Consider the following 22,808-nt stretch of genomic DNA (forward strand, 5'->3'; position numbering starts at 1 on the left):
AGCACACCAATTATGACTCAGTAGTTAAAATTATTAGTAGGAAATAGATTCTAGGATATTCTTAAAAGACCTGCAGCGATATTCCATTAAGGCCAGCCCAGTGCCAGGGGCGCGCCCACTGGGATTAGTTCGGTGGGCACGGCCAAGAGATAATAGATTTGTATTTTGCTGGCACACTTGTAACGCTGCAGGATGTAGCTTAGTAGAGTAGGGTAGAGTAGATAGTATAGTAGGTTAATAGTAGGTCAAATAGTAGGCATGCCCATAGAGTAGCTAACCTTCCATCTTGTAGTTAATACTAACAATAAGTAGATAAAGTTTTGGTACATGTTGCTTGATAATTATGGATTTTGTATGTTACTTCGACCCACTAATGTCTTAGGTGGTGGGTTACTTTGTATAATATTGGTTTTGGTGAATAAAGATTTTTTTAAAAAAAACACTAATCAAACACTTCTTTATCCACCAATGACTAGGAATAATATGAAGCCAATAAACAAGGCCCAACACCCTCCCCCCCCCATCCTATGTACCGCATCAAATTACGTAAACAACTTCCTCCGCTACTATATAAGATTTTAAAGTCTCTCTCATTTAGCTGTCAGCTGAGCACGAAGCCCTGAGGACAGGCACTTGCAGTAGTGACCGAAACGTCAGACAATTTTATTCATAGACAATGCTGTCAACAGCCCAGAAGACTTTAATTGACTGTGACCACCATCGCGCAAGCCTAGGCTTACATATTACTCAAGTTGTCCATCACTAGCGCATTATTCTGGAGGTATGGACATACAAGCTTGTGCAAATTTTCAACGTATATTGTGTCTCGGTCTCAAGGATTCCAACATCTTTGGTCAGCCCGACGTTTTAGCGATAAGCTCTTTGCTACTTATTCGGTGTTAGTAAACACTGTGCATCGTGTGCTGTATGGTAGTGTTGTCATCCGGTATTGAGGAGTTGGAGAGATGGTATGTGTAATATAGGTCGTAGTTTTTTTCCAATTTATTGCCCACTAGTTCATGCAAATTAAAGAACTTAGAGACCATACTGTTATGTTCCCATGGATTCAGCTATAATTGTATATCCTTAATGATGAGTGTAACACTGGGAAATTAACGTGTTGTGTGAGATGTTTCTGAACAAATTTTCTTCGTTTCTGATTCGTTGTGTAAAGAGGAGTATAACACTGGGCCGTGTACTGTGTGTGTGGTGTTCGTTGACAACATTCGGCGTTTTAAAATGTAGTGCACAATGTGAGATTGTCATGTTGTTCTTTAGAGACGCGGGAGATGTAACGACTGTAATATGTAGTTCAGAAATTTCCGTGATTGCGTCGCTCAGAGAAGTTGTGGCTCTTCTCAGCCTCTCGTAAGTATACTCCAGAATGTAGTTACAGTTCCCTGTACATTCTTTTGAAGCTGCGTGCGAAGTTGTCACAAAGCGATATGTCGGATTACGCTACCGATCTCATTTATGTAATAAACTTTAGTGTCCTGATATCATCTTGCATTAGATTCTGAGAAAAAGAAAGAGCGTTTTTAGCAATTTTGTATAGTTGTCACTTCGCGAAAATGGTAATGAGTAGTCTACCTTTTTAGATTACCTAACAATTATTGTATATTCTATAGGGCTTCCTCCTGCTTCACGTCTAAAATTAAAATCCGCTGTGCCTCGAAGAGAACATTGGGACTAGTGCAGCAGGGGATACAACCCGTCGGCTTTGGACAATGACGTCACAAGTGGCCAATCGAGAAGCGATTCTTCTTAGTGTTGTAGCTTCCTTCAGTGGCTGATAAGTGTTTTTTGGCTTTTTTAAAAAAAAAATCTCACGAGATAGAATAAACAGATCCACTTTATTAAGCAATCAGTAAAAAAACGAAACTGAAACGTAACAGCAAAAGCGAAAATGGTAAACTGCTCTCTGGCGGCTTGTGACGTCCTTGTCCAAAGCCGACGGGTTGTATCCCCTGCTGCACTAGACCCAGAACATTGCTTTTATCCGACTTATTTTAGTTTGGAATAAAGTGTCTCGTCACTTTACAGCTTTAACAGTAAGTCAGGTTATTATGTTATCAGGCAATAGCTGCCGGCGCACTAATACAAGTTAATATCATTAGCAACTAAATTCATTGCTTTCTCTTTAAAAAAAAAACTCAGCAAGGAACTTATCGTAACATTACATTTGCTATACTGTGAAACACAGATTACGTGAGTAGATATAGTGCTAAATATTGTTTTCACTGAATAAATTTTAAAAACCCAGCAGATAAAGAAAAGTAGTAATTCTGATGTGGCAATGTGACTACTGGAGCATCAGAATCTTTATGTTGTTGTTATGGTTGTTGTTTAGCTTTCATGGAGCAGTCTTTCAATTCTGGCCTAAACAGTTTTAACTCCTGCCTTTATAAAGGGAAGAGAAGCTAAGCACTATTTCTCAAAGTCTGTTTCACTCCTTCCCTCTTTTTTTTTGCGGTAGTATCCTCAGTTCAGATTGTGAAGAAGGAAGGGAAAAGGAGTAGTAGGAGGGGGGGTGCCATTGAGAGCAAGATCACCATACATTACTTCTCTAAGAAAGTTTTGACAGAGCTTGATGGGTAATGTTATCCTGTTTGTGTTTTGCAGGCCGTTTTAAGGCCTTGCATTTTGTTATCTTGGAAACTAACATTTGATGGTATTAATTGCAAGTGCCTTAGGTAATTATGATAGTTAATCATCAATAAAACCTACACAAACTTTTTGTGGAAGTTACTTATCTCCATTGCTGTGTATGTTGATATTCTCTTCATCTTTGTTGTTTCTTTTGTCTACAGGCAGACATAGATGATAACATGACAGTAACAGTTGAAGAAGAACACCGTCGGAAGCCTGAAGATGAAGTTCGACGCAGAAAGAAGCGTACATACAAAGCACTGAAAAACCAAATGGAATTTTATTTTGGTGATGCTAATCTAACGAAAGATAAATTTCTCATTGATTTAATAGAAAAAGATAAATGTAAGCAATATGAATATTCACATTTCTACAGTACAAGTATAATTTAATACCACTTTCATTTCTTGTTTACTTGGTTGTGTATGTTATCTTCTTTGGTGAGCACATTGATATTCTCGGTGAACATACCCAGTGTCACCAAAAAAAATGTACAGGGTGTGAAAATGGTGAACAACTGTCAGTTATTATAGATGGTCATATTGATTGTACATGTGAAATAATTGATTTACACTGCTGCTCATCTTATCAGCATAGAGTAGAGTTTCTCAGGCCACTTAGATCCTAGGGTCTGAGGGTCTCATGTTTTGCGAAGAGAAGTGAAGGCAAAGATAATATGCTGATTTTAGATGCACTCAGCACCTGGATTCAAACTAGACTCTATCTGATGAAGAGAATGAAGTCAATTATCAAAGTATTGTGTTGAGACATGTAATTGCAAGCTTGAGGTACACCCAGGAATTTAACATCCTATAGAGATAATGTACTAACTGCATGTATGGTGTACCAGCTGCTGTTTTGTGTGCTGCCATAGCAGTTTATCATCATTGGTCATAGCCAATTCGTGGTAATATACAGTAGCCAGTGAGAGTTGCTCAATCTTGTATCATGGTTATCATAAAAAGCTGCTTTTTTTCCTGAATATGTCACAATTTCTGAGGTTATGAGTTACTTTGGATGTAATAACACAGCTTAAATTGTTGCAAGTGAAACAAGCACCAATGAAACCCATATACAACTCCTGAATTCGTCACATTCAGTTGTGTGACACCATCGAGCCACGATGTGTTTGTTTTGGAGTGGAGGTGAAATGTTGTTGTAGAGGGTGTGGTGTATGAAGTGGTGCCAGTTTAATTATGTGGTGACAATGTGTGTGAGAGGTATGTTTTTGTCATTTAGTGTGCTAAAGTTGTCATGATGTGGAATGTATGACATTACATGGTGGAAGAATCAGATGTATTGTTTAGAATGTTGTCATATAAAACAGAATATGTCATAAAATTTAAGCTATTTTCTTAGGTGCCTACATAACTACTAAGTAAGTAGATCAACATTTTTAATTAAATCATGGAAGAAGGTAGGTGGCTCAGTGTTTATTAATATATCAAATGTATGGCTCTATTGTTAATAAAAATTGATCCACCTAATTTCTCTCATGATTTAATGAAAAAAAAAAGACAGTGAATCAATTCAATAATTATCATAAACTGTTTTCTCAAGGATTCTGCGTTCTTGTTCTCTGATTCATCATTCACCGCACATAGTTACCAACTGCACGCACGCCACAGAAAAGGGAAATACAGAAGTGTCCGATTCCACCCATCTGCTTTCACCCATGACGTCACAAATATGGCGGAAATGACCATACACCACGACTCCAATATGGCGCCTATGACGTCATTACGTAAACATAACAACAAACACGAAAATACATCGAAAAACCAACATACACACGTTCCACAAAAAACCTAATGACACTAACGAGACAAGTGTGGGAAATTAGGGGTTTCTGGGTGGGGACAAACTAAATATAAACAAATTTAGATACACACCCGCATACAAAACCACACAAAAGACGGAAAAACTGACAACACAAATTCCACTAAACACAATATCCTCTGGAATTGGACATTTCCCTTGACGTACGTAGCTCAATAGCAGCTCCCGATCCCACAAATTGGAATCGAAAACTTTCCTTGACCTACATAGCTCAACAGCATCTCCCGATCCCACAAATTCGAATCGAACACTTCCGTTGACCTATATAGCTCAACAGCAACTCCTAATACCAGAACATCAACAGCGACAACCACATATTGTAATGGAACACTTCCCTTGACCCCAACACACAACAAATACACTAAGAACAAGAAAAATAAAAACTTACACAACAAAGTTCCGGCGCCGCAACCCAGGTCCTAGGTCGGCCACCACACACACACACACACACACACACACACACACACACACACAAAAAAAAAACCACAAACCAACAAAAAAGTACACAGCCAAAAGAAAGACCTAACCCACCCACACCCCAACTCAACCTCCCCCCTCACCCCAAAATAAAATACCCATAAACAAAAACCGAACGCAAAATAAAAAAATCTCAATCACACACTACAACTCAACAAAAACTGCAACAAAATAGATCCTTCACAACTAAATCACAAACCACCACACTCCCACCTCCCCTTGCAAACAGTACGAACAACTAAATCCCCCCGAGCCGCAGCCACCCACTGTAACCAACCACGTTTGGCATGTACATCTTACTAATTGTCCTTAAAGAAACCCAAAAAAAAGAAAAAACAATGGCCCTCAGGGACGCTCTTCTGCCAACAGTACTCATCTAAATGAGATTGAAGGTTGGAAGTGCGCCTCTTCCCCCTCCCAAGAATTGACTTAACAGCCCCCCACATCCCCTCTACAGTATTTGTACAAGCCCCCATCTCATAATTTTTAAACTCTAAACTATGGTTAACAACTAAATGATAGTACCCCCTCTCACCCAACCCCCTATAAGAAGAAAAGGCATCTGAAACTATAGTGGAACCCGGTTCTATAAACTCCTCAATTAATCCCACTAATTCCACCTTGGACCGCCTCTCCACAACCCTGAAAACACATTCGGAACACCCACCCCTCTTACAGCAGCCCCCACACCTAGAGACCAACCACAGACTTACCCCTCCCATACTTCCTTTTCCCAAACTGTGACTCGTCCACCACAACCCCAGGCCCACCCAACTTACCCCTGTACTTAATAAACTCAGAACATACTTCACGACAAAACGAAGACCAGTCAAGCACACTCCTCTCACTCAACGCCAGTCTCATGCGTGCAAAAACTATGTGAGGATCTATAACAAAAGTAATAAGTCATCAATACAATCTCGTGCATACCCAACCTAGACTTCTCAAACCAGGAACCGCGACGTATCGAGCACCACAGGCCATCCTTACGGCAATGCCACATATGACCGTCCCTGATCCGAGACGCTGGAACTTTGGCCCGTCTCATTTCATGCCACAAATAGAGCACTTGACGACCAGCGCTGTCAAAGCAAAGAGCTGCAAAAATTTAATGAGCTCCAATGGAATCTTGCCCATCATTATATTCAAGTGAATACTATTGATTTTATCCTTCATATCCATACCTAACAAAAACAGCAACAAATTAATTTACTCAAATTAACACACAACCTACAGCAAACGGCACTACAATAACTTTCACACAAAACCACTTAATCGTTAACTCACTGAAACCAATTCTGCTCAAAACACAGCCAAAATGCTAACAAGCCACTAGAATGAGTAAGACCAAACTGAACCCATTACACCGCACAACACGAAACCCCTAAATGCACCACCAGAGGGCACCATGAACCATAACACGATGACACCTGCAAACACGCCACACTCACAAACCAAACTCCGCGCCGTCATGACATCACACACCACAACAGCCTTACATCACGGGTCAAAGCCGACGGGTGGGATCGAACGCTTCGGTCGACCCCAGAAAAGTGTCAGTACCGTAAGTGCACTTTTACTATAGGGTTGAAGTGTTTAGGAGTACTGGAGATTAACATACCAGCTTCTGTTGTTGGGGGAGGGTGTTGTTGGTATCCTGGTCTAGGGATGAGCTACATTGTTGAGCTGCAGATTGGGGTACCTGTTTTTTTAGTTGTGGGGGGGGGGGGGGGGGAGGTTAAGGTTTATTGGTCTCCTGGTCTAGGGTTGAGCTATATAGGTTAACTGGGGATTGGCTGACCATGATCTTATGATGTGTTTTGTATGGTTTTACTGTTACTTTTTGGCAGTTTTGGGTGTTGTGTCTTGAACAGTGTTATTGCTTTTATTATTGAATTTTTAGTTTTTACCAGCCCAAAACCGCCCTTTTTCCCACAGTTGTCCCAGTAATTTCATTCAGTTTAATCATTGTATTGGTTGGCACGGTATTTGTATTTTTGTGGCTGTTATGGTCAATGTTTTGGTCGCCGTGTCGGGTATGCTGAAAACTGGTTTTCAGCTTGGTGCTGACATTGGTCAAAGCAGAAAGGTGATATCCCAGTCTCCAGTAATCCCTATCCAAATTGATGTTCATGTTGATGATCAAGGAAGAAAACAAATCAGTTTAAACACATTTCATGCGTCCATTCCTAATTTCTTCATAACATTTTATTTCTGTTTAGACAAAGAATAAAGTGGTAGATAACTGTAAGCTTGTTTGTATTAATGCCTTAATAGAGGAAAATATTGAAAAAACAGCCTAAGTTTTAGAGCTCACTCAACAAAATGTGGCACCGGCGCAGGAACGCATTTTCATTGTGAGTGCTGTGTGACACCAGCTTACATCTACATTCACACGGATACTCTGCAAATCACATTTAAGTGCCTGGCAGAGGGTTAGTCGAACCACCTTCACAATTCTCTATTATTCCAATCTCGTATAGCGCGCGGAAAGAATGAGTACCTATATCTTTCTGTACGAGCTCTGATTTCCCTTATTTTATCGCGGTGATCGTTCCTCCCTATGTAGATCGGTGTCAACAGAATATTTTTGCATTCGGAGGAGAAAGTTGGTGATTGGAATTTTGTGAGAAGATTCTATCGCAATGCGAAACACCTCTCTTTTAATGATTTCTAGCCCAAATCCTGTATCATTTCTGTGACACTCTCTTCCATAATTCACGATAATACAAAACATGCTGCATTTCTTTGAACTTTTTCGATGTACTCCGTCAGTCCTATCTGGTAAGGATCCCAAATCGCACAGCAGTATTCTAAAAAGAGGACGGACAAGCCTAGTGTAGGCAGTTTCCTTAGTAAGTCTGTTACATTTTCTAAGTTTTGTGCCAGTAAAACGCTGTCTTTGGTTAGCCTTCCACACAACATTTTCTATGTGTTCCTTCCAATTTAAGTTGTTCGTAATTGTAATATCTAGGTATTTAGTTGAATTTACAGCTTTTAGATTAGACTGATTTATCGTGTAACTGAGGTTTAACAAGTTCCTTTTAGCACTCATGTGGATGACCTCACACTTTTTTTTATTTAGGGTCAACAGCCACTTTTCGCACCCTTCAGATATTTTTTGTAAATCGTTTTGCAGTTTGTTTTGATCTTCTGATGACTTTATTAGTCGATAAACAACAGCATCATCTGCAAACAACCGAAGACGGCTGCTCAGATTGTCTCCCAAATTGTTTATGTAGTTAAAGAACAGTAAAGGGCCCATAACACTATGCACAAAACAATATGCACTTGGATACCACTTTCTTAACAAACCCTTATCACTGTCCATACAAATTGTGGTTGCATTGTGATTTCTGTATCAGTCAGCTCTTGAAGAATCTCTTGAGCGTGGATTACCTGGTTGTTACTTCGTGATGCAGTATTACTGAGCAGTGACAGCTTGAAGTCAGTTGTTGACCCTTCTAGTACTTCAGAGATCCCCAAGGTGGATGTTCCCTCTTCCATTAAGTACTACGTAGCTTGAGAAACATATTACTGGTATGATCTGTTCCCACACATTTGTTTTTGCTGTGTTGTAAAATGCGGGACAGGTCAACTGATGAAGAAATTCTGGAGCTGCTAGAAAATGTGGTTTTGAAGTTGATGACAGTATTTTAGAAATAGCCAGTGATTTTCTTTTTTCCGTGATATTATAACCAAGAGCCACAGAGGTAAAAATATTTTTACTTCTGTGGACTGCAGCAGTCATATCATGGCCCTACAGGAATGTGCCAGTAGTTGTATAAAAAAGTTTGCAGTTTTCAGCAGGCCTAATTTTCAGTAGGCTTCCAGCAGAGCTGAGAAAAATTTGAGTGATATACTCCACGTATCAAATCCAAGTTGAAAAGTTTCCATGTGTTACACATCTTCTGTTCTCTACAGGATTTCCTTGCTGAAGTTAAGAACTTTGCTTTGTGTTGTTGTTTATTTGTATTCTCTCTCAATCTTTTCCATGTTTTATTGATTCCTTTATTCTGTTCTAATCAGCATTCCGTAACTATGTACTGGATTATTCCATAACCAACTTGCTGTCCCATGGAACCTGATAGCTAAATAAATAAATAATTAGTAAACAGACACACATTCTCCATTTGGAATATGTTCTGTATTTCATACTGACAGTATCATAGTAAATGATATTGTATGCTACGCTTACGTGTAGGCTTCAGTTGTTGACCTGCACTTCCCCCACAATGCGATGGCTGTTCACAGCGGTGCTCACAGCACTACCATTGTTGGCGCCCCTACTGCAGCATCTGTGTAACTGTAGGCCAAGTTATTTTATGTACACTGGTCTTCTTGTTCTTGGTGTCTGACAGGCACGATGTGTGGGTGAAGAACTCTGTTGACATCATCGGGTTCACTAACAAAGTGATCTCTTGGTGGTGTGCAGGTGCTTACATCCATGCGTCTATGGACTGTTCTGCCTTATGTTGTCTGTGCTCAAAAGTGCGCACTGGTGGAGTTAGTGGCGGTTTTTTTCGTGGCTACAGGCTACAGGAGCAGTGTCTTCTGCTTACCTGTTGGCTCTCCATCCATCTGAAAAGAAATCTTGTTGTTACGTTTGTTTGCGTGGCCATCTTCTGCAGCAGCTGTTAACATCTGTTATTATAGGTTATCTGCCTTGAGCTGACTACAATGTAACTAAAAAGAATTACACCAGACGTGTTTCATTTTTATTTACAAAGCATCTCCTGTGGTATTCTGTAAATTGGGTACACATGTTTGTACATTTATTTCTTGATTCTTTTAGGTTAAAAACAGTGTTTTCGTTATTAAGTTAGTTTGCAAGCTACTTACAGTTTTCTTTACATAATCTGCTCCTTCCCCTCTTGCTAGCAGTGGTTGGTGTCGACAGGCTTCATTTCACATCTGCAGTTTTTGGCATTTTGCATTATTTCCTGTGCTGCATTACTTATAATTGACTTTCTTAACTGTTTTCATTCATCACTGCCACAGTACTTATGCCTATTCATTTGTTTTCATTCACATTGTGAGTGTTGCCAACCTATGAAACGATTTTTTGTGTGTGTGTGTGTGTGTGTGTGTGTGTGTGTGTGTGTGTGTGTGTGTGAGGGGCGGGGGAGAGAGAGAGAGAGCGTAAGTGTTAGTGAAATTGTCTTGTATGTAGATAGAGATGTTAGAGGATTGGCTATTTTTCTTTTTTCCAGGGGGGGAGGAGGGGGAGGAATGGCAGGGATGGCCTGGATAGTGATTGTGGGACAGATCCGGGAGGAAATGGTAGTGGTAAATGGAGCCTGTGGTTATATGTGTACTTTTAATGTTATATTAAGGGGTTAATCAGTTTAATGAGTGTGTGGTTTGCCAAGTTGATCTGATCATTTATGAGTTGTTTCTTTTCTGTTATGGGTTTTTGGATGTGGTAATTTTCTTGTAAGGTGAGTAGGTATGTTTTGTTGTTTATCATTATGATTTCCATGTCTGTGTCTCTGGTTGTAATTTTATATTGGTGTTGGTGAGAGTGTTCTGCAAAAGTCGAATGATTTGTCCTATACTTCCATGCACATGTTCTTTGTATCTGGTATCAACTGTCTTCCTGGTTTGACCTATATATCTTCCATCACATGTATTGCATTTCAGTTGGTATATTCCTGATTTCTGATACAGATCGGTTTTTCCTATTGTTTTTGGGAAGTATTTCTGAATTGAGTTGTTGGTTTGGTGCGCTATTTTTATGCCTTGTTTTTTGAAAATATTGGATGTTCTGTGCGTGTATTTTTGGTTATATTTCACTGTGTACCATTGTTTACTTTCTTTTTCTTTCTTTCACACTTTGTGTTGTTTCTATCCTTGTATTTTGTGTATTTGTTATGTGTGATTTTGTCCTTGTGTTGGTGACAGTTGGATGTTTGTTCTTTTCTGTTTCTTGATCAGTTTTGTTACTGTTTTCTTTGTATCCATTGTTTGTGGCTATTTGTATTATATTATTCATTATTTTTTTTTTTTTTTTAAATCTAATGGTACTGTGTTTAGTCTGTGGAGCATGTATCTAAGTGCTGCGTGCTTTTGAGAAGTGGGGTGCTGTGATGTCTTATGTATACTTGTGTTTGTTGTTGTCAGTTTTCGGTATATGGCAAATGTGTGTTGGTTGTTTTGAATCTTCATGGTCATGTCCAAGAAATTTAACTGTCTATTTTGCTCTTTCTCTATTGTAAAATGTATCTTATCATGAACAGAATGTATGTCTGTGTGTAACTGTTCAGTTTTATTTTTTGGTTCATCTATCAGGCACAAGATATCCATATGTCTAATCCAGTATAGGTTGTTGCACCTATTTGGCACTATTTTGTTAATATAATCTGTTCTACATGGTTTGTAAATATGTTTGCTATGGTTCTAGACACTGGAACTTTGTAAATAGAATTCATTATTGAACTGAAAATAATTCTTTTCTGTTATTAGCTCTAGAAGCCTGACTGTTTCTTTGATGTATACTTGTGGAAGTGTGTTGTGTGTCTTAAAATTTTGTTCTGTAATGTTTATTGTTTCACTTATTGGTATATTGGAATACATATTCTCTACATCAAATGACAGGAGGGTGGCTGTGTCTGGAACTTGGATGTCTTTTATGTACTGAATCAATTGTGTGGTGTTTCTTATAGTCCTGTCTTCTTGTAATTTGTAGTTTTCTGATAAGATTTTCAACATGTCTCTTGCAGTTGGGTAAGTGGGAGCATTTCTATAATTCACAGTAGCTCTGACGAGGAGATCTTTCTTATGTAGCTTTGGTTGGCATCGGAGTGAAGGTGCACTGGGATTTGTTTGTATCAGTTTTCTTTTTTCATTATTTTCTATTGTATGCTCATTGTGTTTCTCAGCTTCGTTTGCAATCTGTTTGTTGGATCTGATTTTAATTTTATAATTTTATTTTTTGTGATGAACTCTTGTATCTTACCGATGTATTGCTCTTTATCCATGACAACCACTATGCTTCCTTTATCTGCCTTTGTGATGCTGGTGTTGCATTCATGTAGTTTCTTTCAAAGTTTTGTCTGTGTTATAGAATCTTTATTGTTTTGGTTTCTTCTGTTTTCTTTCATCTGTGTTGTTATGTTTTTGATTTCGTTATTGACTAGCTCTCTCGTCAGACCAATGTTTACTTCACTTGTTTCATTTCTGTTTTCCTGTGTGAGAATGCTTTCTGATTAAACTATGACATTTTCTATGTGTTTTTCATCTATCTGTGTGCTGACATTATGTTTCAGACCTATTTTGAGTAGTTCTGTTTCTTCTGTACGCAAAATAGTGTCCGTGAGGTTGACTAGTCTTGGCTAGAAATGGTATTTTTCATTAGACTGGGTGTAGTTTATGGCTGTGTTGGGTGTTTGTTTAGCTTTTAAATTTGCAATCTTTTGTTTGTGGGTTTTTCATTTCTTCTATCACTGCATATGTACGATTTTCAACACTGCTAACAAGATGGGCAAAAACAGCAGTATTGTTCAGAACACTCATAAGATTAAGGTGTGCTTTATATAGTTCCCAATTTAGGGTTTGATTTTTGGCATAAAGAGACCTGATTTCATAGTTTAGCCAAATTTTTTGAGCTATTTGTTTCGTTTTTTGTGCGCTGGCAGAACTGTTTTTAACCTGTGTTGGAATTACTGACATCAAGTAAGGGAATAATTTATTGACAAAATATGCTTGAGGTCTTGTAGAAAGGAAGCAATACTGTTTGCTTCACTGAGGCACTATTATTGTTGCACAGTTGTACATGACTTTTTGTTGATCTTTTTTTTAAACTGTGTCCACACACATGATATGCTTAATTGAAGTTGACTGGCTTGATGACAGTGAAAGTGCTGTTACTACAAATCTTCTGGCAGAAGGTGAAGTAGCACAGCTCCTGTCAATTTCACAGGCTCTACACTGATGGTGACTGCCATTAATTGAACATGTTTGATGGATACAAAAACTTGCAGTATCAACGTCATTTATTTTGTGTCAACAGGGACGGGTGGCAAAAGTTTAGTTCAGCCCCAGTGTTGTACTTAAAGGTTTTTTGTGCAGTAATGTTACCAGCACTCACCACAAAATGTGATGGGAAGGAAAGAGGACGTGTCAGATGCTGGGTGTATCCAGCCAGTGAGAGAGCAGCAGACAGATGACATGTTTCAAAGCAGTACTGTTACATTCTCATGTCAGTATAATACTATCTCTAAAATCATAACACATTCAGAAGAAATGGGAGAATATTTTGACGACCAAGATTATTAATTTAAGCTGTAGTATTAGATCACAGCCTAATTACAGCCATGTTATTTGTAAAATATTCAAAAGAAACAAATATATATTGTAACAAAGATTATTAATTTAATTTTTGTGAGTGAAACTGTTGTACCCCAACCTGACCTAAGCCTTGGATTCACCTACAGATCAATCTGTTACTACAACCAGGTAATTTGGCTTTCACAATTGTTGGCTTCGCCAACTCACAACTAAACTTTCACCTTCTAACCTAGCCACAACCTTGTAATCATGTAAGTGGAAAAAACAGTCAAATATTTATGACAACAAAGATTATAAATTTAACTGCTGCTTGTTTTACTCGCAGCAATTTAAGCTGTGTTACTAGGCCCCAGCCTAACCACAACCTCGTAATTCCTGATGTACTTGGCGCTAGACATTCATTTTCTCACCTCTCATTTATGTGAAAGTATCATCCCATTGGCTTCATGAAACTGATGTGTTGCCAGCTGGACTGCAGCTGGCCCTGTTCTAGACTTTACCCAGAACTGGCAGTTGTCCTAGAACGTAAATAAATATAATGTATTGTGCATAAATAGGAAGAGAGATCCTATTGTTCGATTACACTGTGGCTGAAAGCCCTGCACCAGGCAAGATGTGAGAGTTTTGTGATCTTGTAAACAAAGTCAGGTTTTAGTCATTTTTTTGTTTATCTTCTGATGCTGTAAACTTAGGTAGACCTTAAGTTTTCTTGAGTCAGAAATGTTGGACAAGTAGTTGCATATAAGCCAAATTTTTGACAACATGTTTTCATGTATTTCAGTAATTTAATTGACTTATTCGTACTAAAGTATTATTTTACAATGAATGAAAAGTGCCGATGTGCTGTAAAACAATTAGTACCAGCGTATGTTGTGATTGATGCATTACTTTTTTCCATTGAGGTGACTGTAGTGACATGGGGATTGGGAAGTAAATGAGCCTCTTAAGTGGTTTTGTAGGTTACTGAGTAGAGATAGGCAGATAGTGGAACAGGAGGGAAAATTGTTGCCTTTCAGGCTGAATTAGACAAGGCAGGGAAAGACCTGGATGGATTGTGGAGGGAGAATGGTAGAGAGGGGTGGGAAGTGGCAACAGGTAACATGAGGAATTAGAAAATAAGTTTGACCAGTTGGTGAGCTGCAGGCAGGTATACATGTAGGCAAGGCACAAAGAACTTGCAACAATATTAAGAAAAGTAAGAATGTAGGGGAGCCAATAAAAAAAAAAGAAATTTATGTTGTTTGGTAGTTCTCTTGCGAGATAGTATTGACAAAGATCCTGGGTACAGTATAGAATCTGACCTTGTAGAGATTGCATCACCGTCAAGACATGTCAGTGTTGAGTTTATATTTGCTCTTAGATGCCATAACCTACCTCATTTCAACACTTCTGTGAGGAGAGTTAATTTAAGAGTTGGAACAGCTGCTTATATCGGGTGCAGCATGAAGTGCGACATGACATTCTTAGAGTGGCATGTCCCAGTTTGAAGCTTCCGTGGCGCAAAAGATGTTAACGACATTTAGTGGTAGTTAAGTGTCAGGATATCTCGCTGTGGGAGATATTATTACGATATGTAGAGACGGAAGAATGGATTGACGCCATCACTGCTGCAATGTGAGACAGCGAATGTTTTTCTCCACCTGTTCTGTGGGTTTGCTTGTTTCTTGGTGGGAGGCTTTGGAGCTGTTTAGATGACAAGGAGAAAAGCACATGGCTACAATAGATGCTGCAACAAGTGAAAAACTTACTTCTTGTCTTGCATTTGTACAACATGTATGGGATGACTTGTCAGTCCACCAAGTATATGATATTGTGTTATTTTAAAAGACAATTTGAATACAGAAAGTTTAAAGTTCAGTTTTTTATATCATTGAAGTAGCTTGGAGGACAAGTAATGCTCTCTTTCAGCACCTATCCAAGCACATGGAGATGAAATTCTGGTAGTATGTAAAGGCTGTCAGTGCCACCAAAGTTAATTTCCAGTCCCTAGCGAGTGAGACAGAAACTGAAATTGAGGATAGCAAAGGAAAAGCTTACCTCTGTTTTCAAATGTTCCTTTACAAAAGAAAACCCAAGAGAATTGCCCCAATTTAATCCTCAGACCACTGAAAAGATGAATGAAATAAATAATAGTGTCAGTCTTGTTGAGAAACAGCTGAAATCGTTAAAATTGAACAGAGTTCCAGGCCCCAATGGAATCCCTGTCAGATTCTATACGGAATTTGTGGCTAAGTTAGCTCCTCCTCTAACTACGATCTATAATAGATCCCGTGAACAAAAAATCATCCCCAGTTCTTAGAAAAAGGCACAGGTCACATCTGTCTACAAGAAGGGTTGTTGAAGTGATCCACAAAACTACCGTCCAATATCCTTGACATTGGTTTGTTGTAGAATCTTAAAACATATTCTGAGCTCAAATATAACGAGATATCTAGAACAGAATCACCTCCTCAGTGCCAGTCAGCAAGGATTCCGAAAACATCGATCATGTAAAACCCAACTCTCAATTTTTTCACATGACCTGCTGAAAGGTTTTTATCAAGGCAGCCGGGCAGATGCGGTATTTCTTGATTTCTGAAAAGCATTTGACTCAGTACCACCTCTATGCATATTGTCAAAAGTAGGATCATAAGGGGTGTCAACTGAAATTTGTGACTGGATTGAGGACTTTTTGGTAGGAAGGGCACAGCACGTTATCTGGGATGGGGAGTCATCGTCAGATGTAGAAGTAACTTTGAGAGTGCCCCAGGAAACTTAGTTGGGGCCCTTGCTGCTCATGTTGTATATTAACACATTGCAGCTGGGCCACAGGAACTGCTGCAATCCCTTGGAAGTCGTACATTTTGCACCTTTTTTGCTTGGCTCCTGACCAAAACATGTGAAGAAAAGCAAAACCTTTCAACTGATGTTTGTATTATCATCCTATATCTCAACATTAGTTTTAAGTTTTTTGAAAGATATCCCATATTTACAGAATCATTATATTTTGAAAATTAGAAGATTCAGAGGTAGAAGAAAAGTTTGTAATTGCGATAAATCAGAATTTATTATAAAATAAATGTACTAAACTATTTAATTGAATTTATACAACTATTTTCATTGAGCAGAATTTGTCTTTGTGTGATATTGCTTGAAACAGTCAGATAGACACAATCTTACATTACATTCTTCACACCACCATCTGGCGTGTGGTTCTAGGCGCTGCAGTCTGGACCCGGAAGACCGCTACGGTCGCAGGTTTGAATCCTGTCTCGGGATGTATGTGTGTGATGTCCTTAGGTTAGTTAGGTTTAACTAGTTCTAAGTTCTAGGGGACTAATGACCTCAGAAGTTGAGTCCCATAGTGCTCAGAGCCATTTGAACCATTTTGAACACCACCACCTGGTTTCCTTTCTCACTCATTTGCCAGTGCAGCGTGCGCCCTTCTCAGAGCAAGCAATACAATATCTTTATGCATACTTCTTGCTTGTTCTTGATGGGACTCGAGTGGGGAAATGCCTTGCTGTTAGCCGGTTTGCTACTGAACCCTGCTTTTCATCTTCATTGAAAGCTTCACCTGATTTCTCGATTATTTGTTTTCCCAGGTTCACCAAAAAATAAACAAGCTGGTTTGTTTGTGAAAGACAAGCTGAAGTTTCTTGTACAGAATGTAAGAATTGACCACGCACATCATAAACACATGAAAAAATACCTTTTTCCACCATTTCATTGTTCACTGTTGAAAATAATAGTAGGTCACTAGCTGATCTCCATGATCAACACCAGTTTTATTTTTATTATAATCAGGTATGAGATCAGGCTTCAGTTTTTTTACCATTCCAGTCTTGGATTTTGTCTTTGTAACACTACTTGCCATTGTTTAGTAGAAAGGGCAAACACATCCCTAGTATCTTTCCAGTGAAGTGCTAGCACGGAATTTTTTCTCTGGAATACTATTTCACCTCTTTAGCTTATTCTGTTTGAATTCCTGTAGTAGGCCTTTTCTGTTTCTCATTATTGTGGCAACAGCAGATGTGCCCTCATCAAACAATCTTTCAAATAATTTTACAGAAGTATACAACGGGTCTATGTACAGTGTATGACCCTGAATCTGCACTGTTGTCTTTTTCACCTTAACCAGTGTACACTTCACAGTTCAAAACATATCCTGTTGCTGAATCACTTAGAATGGAAAAATTTGATACCACACCTGCTCGGTTTGTTCTTGATATATACTTGAAATCGAATTCTCCCTCTGAATGGACATAAACCTTCATCAGCTATGAGATTCTCACCAGGGTAAGAACTGTTCTTGCTTTTAAGTACAAAGTTATCAAAAATAGGTCGGATTTTGTGTGTGGATCATGGTTTGGTTGTTGACCTCTTCATACGTAATTATCATTGTTATTCACATGAAGCATGAAGTAAATTGATCTAAATGTCTCTCTTCATGATTTTTGCAGGTAAAGAGGAATTTAGTATTAGCTTGTGGACATTATGTGTCGTAGGGTAGTAATAACATACTTTAGACATTGAATATACATTTATGAGGCACAGAAGTAAGTGAATACAACATGGCAGTACAAATGTAGCATGCCAAGAGAACATAGACAAAGATAAATCAAAGATGATTGAGTACACTGCCCCTCCACCCCACCCCCACCCCCCTTGACACTGCAGAGCATGGCGGAGTGAACACTTGAACACAAAATCTTCGTGCTGGCGTGGCAGTCGAAGGTGGTGTCCAGTGCGAGAAGCCAGAGTCACGTACATCCGAGTGCTGCATAGGTGTTGACTTATCCATTTCGTGGGATTCCATATTGAATGCCGTAGCCAACAATGCTGGAGAATGATCCCAGTTACTCTTGTTCTCATGATGATAAGCAATCGGTGCAGATCTAAGATTGCAGTTCGGGCGATCAGCATAAGAAGGGCTGGGTAATGTGGGGTTTTGGTAGTATATTCTATCCCCATCCCTTAATAGAATTGCCTAAACACCTCAGCAGTAAAGGAGCTCACATTATTTGGGACTATGGATTGTGGCAGCCCAAAGATCCCAAAAATGCTGGTTAAATTCTGGGTGACTGCTCGGGTCGTCACACCTCTGGTTGGTCGCAACCATGTAAATCTAGTACACGCATCAATACACACCAAAAAATATCTATTCTCCTCCTTAGAACTTCGTAACAGGCGAACGAAATCGATACACGTTCATTGAAAAGCTTTCTCTATGGGTTTTTACACCGAGTAACCAACCCTGGTATCCTGACCTGGCTTGTTCATTGCACATACCTGACATCAGGCTACCCTCTTACAAATTCTCTAAATGTGCCACCTCCCTCCCCACTGGGGATTTGTGAAGATATTTGAACAACAAAGTCACCAGTTCCTTAGGTGCCACAGTCTTTGGTTGCCTCTGTCCCTGTACCTTACAACAGAGGACTTTCCCCTTGAGTATATTCGGGTTAACCTCCTCGCCATTTTTAATCCTTTGCTTTATACTCCTCAAATGTGGCTCCTGGTCGTGGAAATTTCTCATATCCTTAAACAGACTGGGGATCTGGGTAAGGATGGAAGTAACCTGCCCAGCCTGCTCCCATTCGCCCTGTGGGGAATGATCGGTGCAACTATCCTCTCCCTGGTCAAATATGCAGCTCAATCCATCTGCCAACACGTTCTCTGTCCCCTTAATGTTGCGAACATCAAACCAGAATGTAAGAATCCTAGTCGCCTATCTCGTGATTCACCCATTTTTTGCGCCTAGCCAAGATCCAGGTCAGTGCCTGATTATCAGTTTCCAAATGAATTTCCCATGTTCTGGATAATACCTATACATCTCCATCCCCAACAAAACTGAGTTTCTACTTTGTATGTGGAGTTCTTCTTCTCCAATTCATTCAAACCCCTAGAGGCATAGGCAATAAACCTCTGATCCCCACCTCTTTCGTATAGGAGGACTCTGCCAATTCCGTGTCCGGATGCATCAATCTGCAAAGTGGGCTCCTCATTAAAATCAGATAGAACTGACACTTGTGCTAATTGCAATGCTTGTTTAAGAGCTAAAAATGCAGCCTCCTGAGAATTACCCCAAATAAATTTGGCTCCCTTCTGACACAATTCATTGAGAGGAGCCACTTTGTCAGTAACCTCATTAATGAATTTTCAGAAGAAATTAGCCATTCCTATGAACTGTTCGACCTACTTGACATTTCGTGGCTGAGACATTTGATTGATAATTTCTACCCTATCAGGATCAAAACAGACATGTTCCCCAGACACAATATGCCCCACAAACTTCATCGATGGAAAAGCAAAAACCACATTCTCGGGGTTTACTCTTAGACCTGCCTTTCTTAATTGTCCATGGACCTCTTGCGAGTGTACCACATGTTCTTGAATTGTTTTATGATATACAACTAAGTCATCTAATTAGTGGTACACAAACTTGAACTTAACATCAGAAAATATGCAATCCATTAATTGCAATAGGAAGCAGTCCTTGCCACTAAATCAAACAGAGTTCTATTGAATTTGAATAAATTCAAATTAATGACAAATGCAGTGATTGGTTTGGATCTTTCATTCAATGTTTTCTGAGTGTAAGCTTAGTTGGTATCCAATGTGGTAAGCATCCAAGCTCCTTCAAACCACCCAGAGTATGTGTGCAAGTCCAGTAAGGGTAAAGACCTTTTTTTATTTAACTCCCTATAGCCCACTACTGGATGATATTCTCCATCAGCTTTTGGTACTAGAAATACAAGTGCAGCATAGGGTGGTTTAGAAGGTTAAGTGACTCCCTATTGCAACATTTTTCTTATGTTTTCCCTTAATATCTTCATCATGGAGGGTGCGGCGGTGCGGTTCTTTCCGTCCATTTACGACGAACCTGCACCTACCTGTGAACATTGTCTCAGCAGATCATCAGTAGGAAAGCCGAGTGAAACCTACTGTACTTCGGCGTGAACCAGGCTGCAATTTAAGTCACTAATCTATGTTTCAGGAGAACTTTTTCACACAAATGAAAGTTTGGAAATTTTGTCCTCAACTAATATATTCTGAAACTTAGGTGAACAAGTATCACTGCCAAGCCCGTGCTAGTCTTAACACAGTCACTCATAATCCCTTTCACTCACGTTAGCAAGTTTATGGTGTTGCATTTCCCGAAAACATAATAGCTACAAAAATACTGATTGTTTTTGATTGATAATGCTCTCCAAATATTAAGTCTGTCGGTACCAAATGCAGTCACAATTTTTAGCCACCGACCTGCTCAATACACCACACGGAATATATGTCTTTTCTCGTCACACAATTCACTTAAAAATTCCGAAATTTCTACACACACACGTCGGAATAATTATGCCGTCACTTTCCAACACTTTTGATGTATGAAACACTGCTAGATCCGGCAACTTATCGTTTCCGTCAGAACTACTACTACACACGTCCGATCTGTTTCACGGCTAGGCTCCCACTCTTCTCTAGAACACTCTCTGTCTTCTCTACCAGCAGAGAAAGGCGCGCGAAGAATATTGCTTTACCATTGGTCAGTTTACTCAACAGCCAATAGCAAAACAACACTCAATCTGCACTTTTCATCAATAACCAATCGCAAAATAGTAAACCTAACGACTGCACTATTACCGACGTAATTATCTAATATGCTGAAGTTTTGCTTGTGTATAAAGTTATTTACTATTGTTATTTATACCTGAATTAACTTTCCCTTTACCATAAACTTACTTTACAAATATATTCTACAAAAATCCCCTTTGTCCACATATTCTACAAAAATCCCCTTTGTCCACATACATACTTCTTCGAAATGTTCCCACACTAAATCCTACTACATAATTCATTAAACAATTATCTTCATATTAATCTTAAACCACACTCACGCATCATTCATACTGCTAAAATACATTTATAACATTTTATCTACACAAAAAAGACATAATAACACTTTATGAAAATACTAGAACAGTTTATGAAAAACATTCTATTACTTTAGTGCACTCTAGTGGGCACAATCGAAACTAAAATCACAGTCCAATATTGTCCTCTATCGGCTGATACATAAACTACAAGCGCGTCCAGTCTCACGTCACCATCTGTCACTATCCAGCTCTGAGGCACATCTCCCACTTAACTGCCTCCAAGGCAGGATCGTTATACGGCGCTACGCCTCAAGGGGGGCAGTCCTGTATGGCATAGCCTTAACCGGCATGTCATCCACCAACTCAGTGCCATATTCCAGCATCCGTGTGACCCACAGTTCTGTTGTTAACACAGCAGGAAATTTGGATTAGAGAGCTCAATCTTTTTCATGACAAAGATATTAAAGTGATCTAACAGTTCGTCACGGAGTCCCACTTCAATGTGGTTCCTCTTTACCCACAGCCATGGTAACACCTTCACCATGCTGACAGAACCTGAAGAGCATCTGTGGTTTAAATTTAAAATGAAATCTCTCTCCTGCCCAATCTGGGATCAAACCCACTTTCTTTAAAATATCAGCGATCGCCAGATTTCTCGCAATTTTCGTATCAATTTTTTATGTAAAATCCCCCAAAACCACTTTCACTAGCTAACTTCCTTTGACTGTTGGAGTAGATTTACCTGCTGTGATAAACAGCCCCCTGTCCACTGACAGTCTTTCCCATTTTGGTGAAACAGTCGTAATCAATTGCTGACGTAGTACTGCCTAAATCCAATAATGCACGAACCGGTTCATTATTCAAGGCAATACAGCCAAACGGCACATATGAGCTTGTCCTGTCTTTGGTACAGTAATTGTCATAACTCAGGTTGCAAGGTCTTCCCCATACAGTCACTTTTCATATGACCTGCTTATTACAATTACATCACTTCAATGCTGAGTTATGGTCTTTTGATGAGCTAGTCTCCTCTGTACTAGCTGATCGTACCCCTGCCTGCTTGGGTTTTTTGGAAGTGCAAGCATTCTTAGTTAGCAAATTTTTCTCTGCATGTTTCTTGATCAACATACTGCCTAGCTTGAATCTACCTTACAAGTTCATCCAGTTCCAAAAACGTGCCAGGTATCTGACAAAATAATGCCCTCTGCCTGTTTTCAAGATTCAATCTTTCTAACAGATGTCTTACAACCTGTTCCTCCATGTTATTATGAACCCATGCACATACACTCCTTTTAGTATGATGAACACAAATCAATTAAGGATTCGTTGAAAGCTTGCTCCATTTCATAGTGGTTATACATTACTTCCATCAATGCTCGAGGTGGAATGACCTTGATTATTTGGAGCCTGCATTCCTGCCAGGATTCCTTATGTTGAACAGCTTTCAAATTTTCCTTGCACATCCAGTGTTTTACCATAATAGCTGGTAATCTAAATTCCTCCATATCACTTATTTCCATCGCCAAGGCTTTCTGCCAAATTCTAACAAAAAATAAAAAAATTCTACAATTGAATTGACTGACGCTAGCAAACTGCAAGCATACTGATTCACGACAGCTTCCAATGGATTTTGCAGCCTGGTAAACATAGTGTCCCTAATTGTTTGCTCCTTGCCCCCATCATGAACTACTGCTTTAC

At 39.2% G+C, this 22,808-nt stretch overlaps 1 protein-coding gene across 1 annotated transcript in view; it reads left to right on the forward strand.

Moving 5' to 3' along the window:
• The first annotated feature begins 858 nt into the window (after window positions 1–858).
• LOC124775112 (la-related protein 7) overlaps window positions 859–22,808 on the forward strand; it is a 93,927-nt gene continuing 71,977 nt past the window's right edge. Inside the window, exons 1-2 of the mRNA XM_047249948.1 lie at window positions 859–968; window positions 2,811–2,994. Of these exons, the coding sequence (XP_047105904.1) occupies window positions 966–968; window positions 2,811–2,994 (187 nt within the window). The 5' untranslated portion in view covers window positions 859–965. The remainder of the gene's footprint in view (window positions 969–2,810; window positions 2,995–22,808) is intronic.

This window comes from Schistocerca piceifrons, chromosome 1, assembly GCF_021461385.2.
Source record: "Schistocerca piceifrons isolate TAMUIC-IGC-003096 chromosome 1, iqSchPice1.1, whole genome shotgun sequence".
Classification (NCBI taxonomy): Eukaryota; Metazoa; Arthropoda; class Insecta; order Orthoptera; family Acrididae; genus Schistocerca; species Schistocerca piceifrons.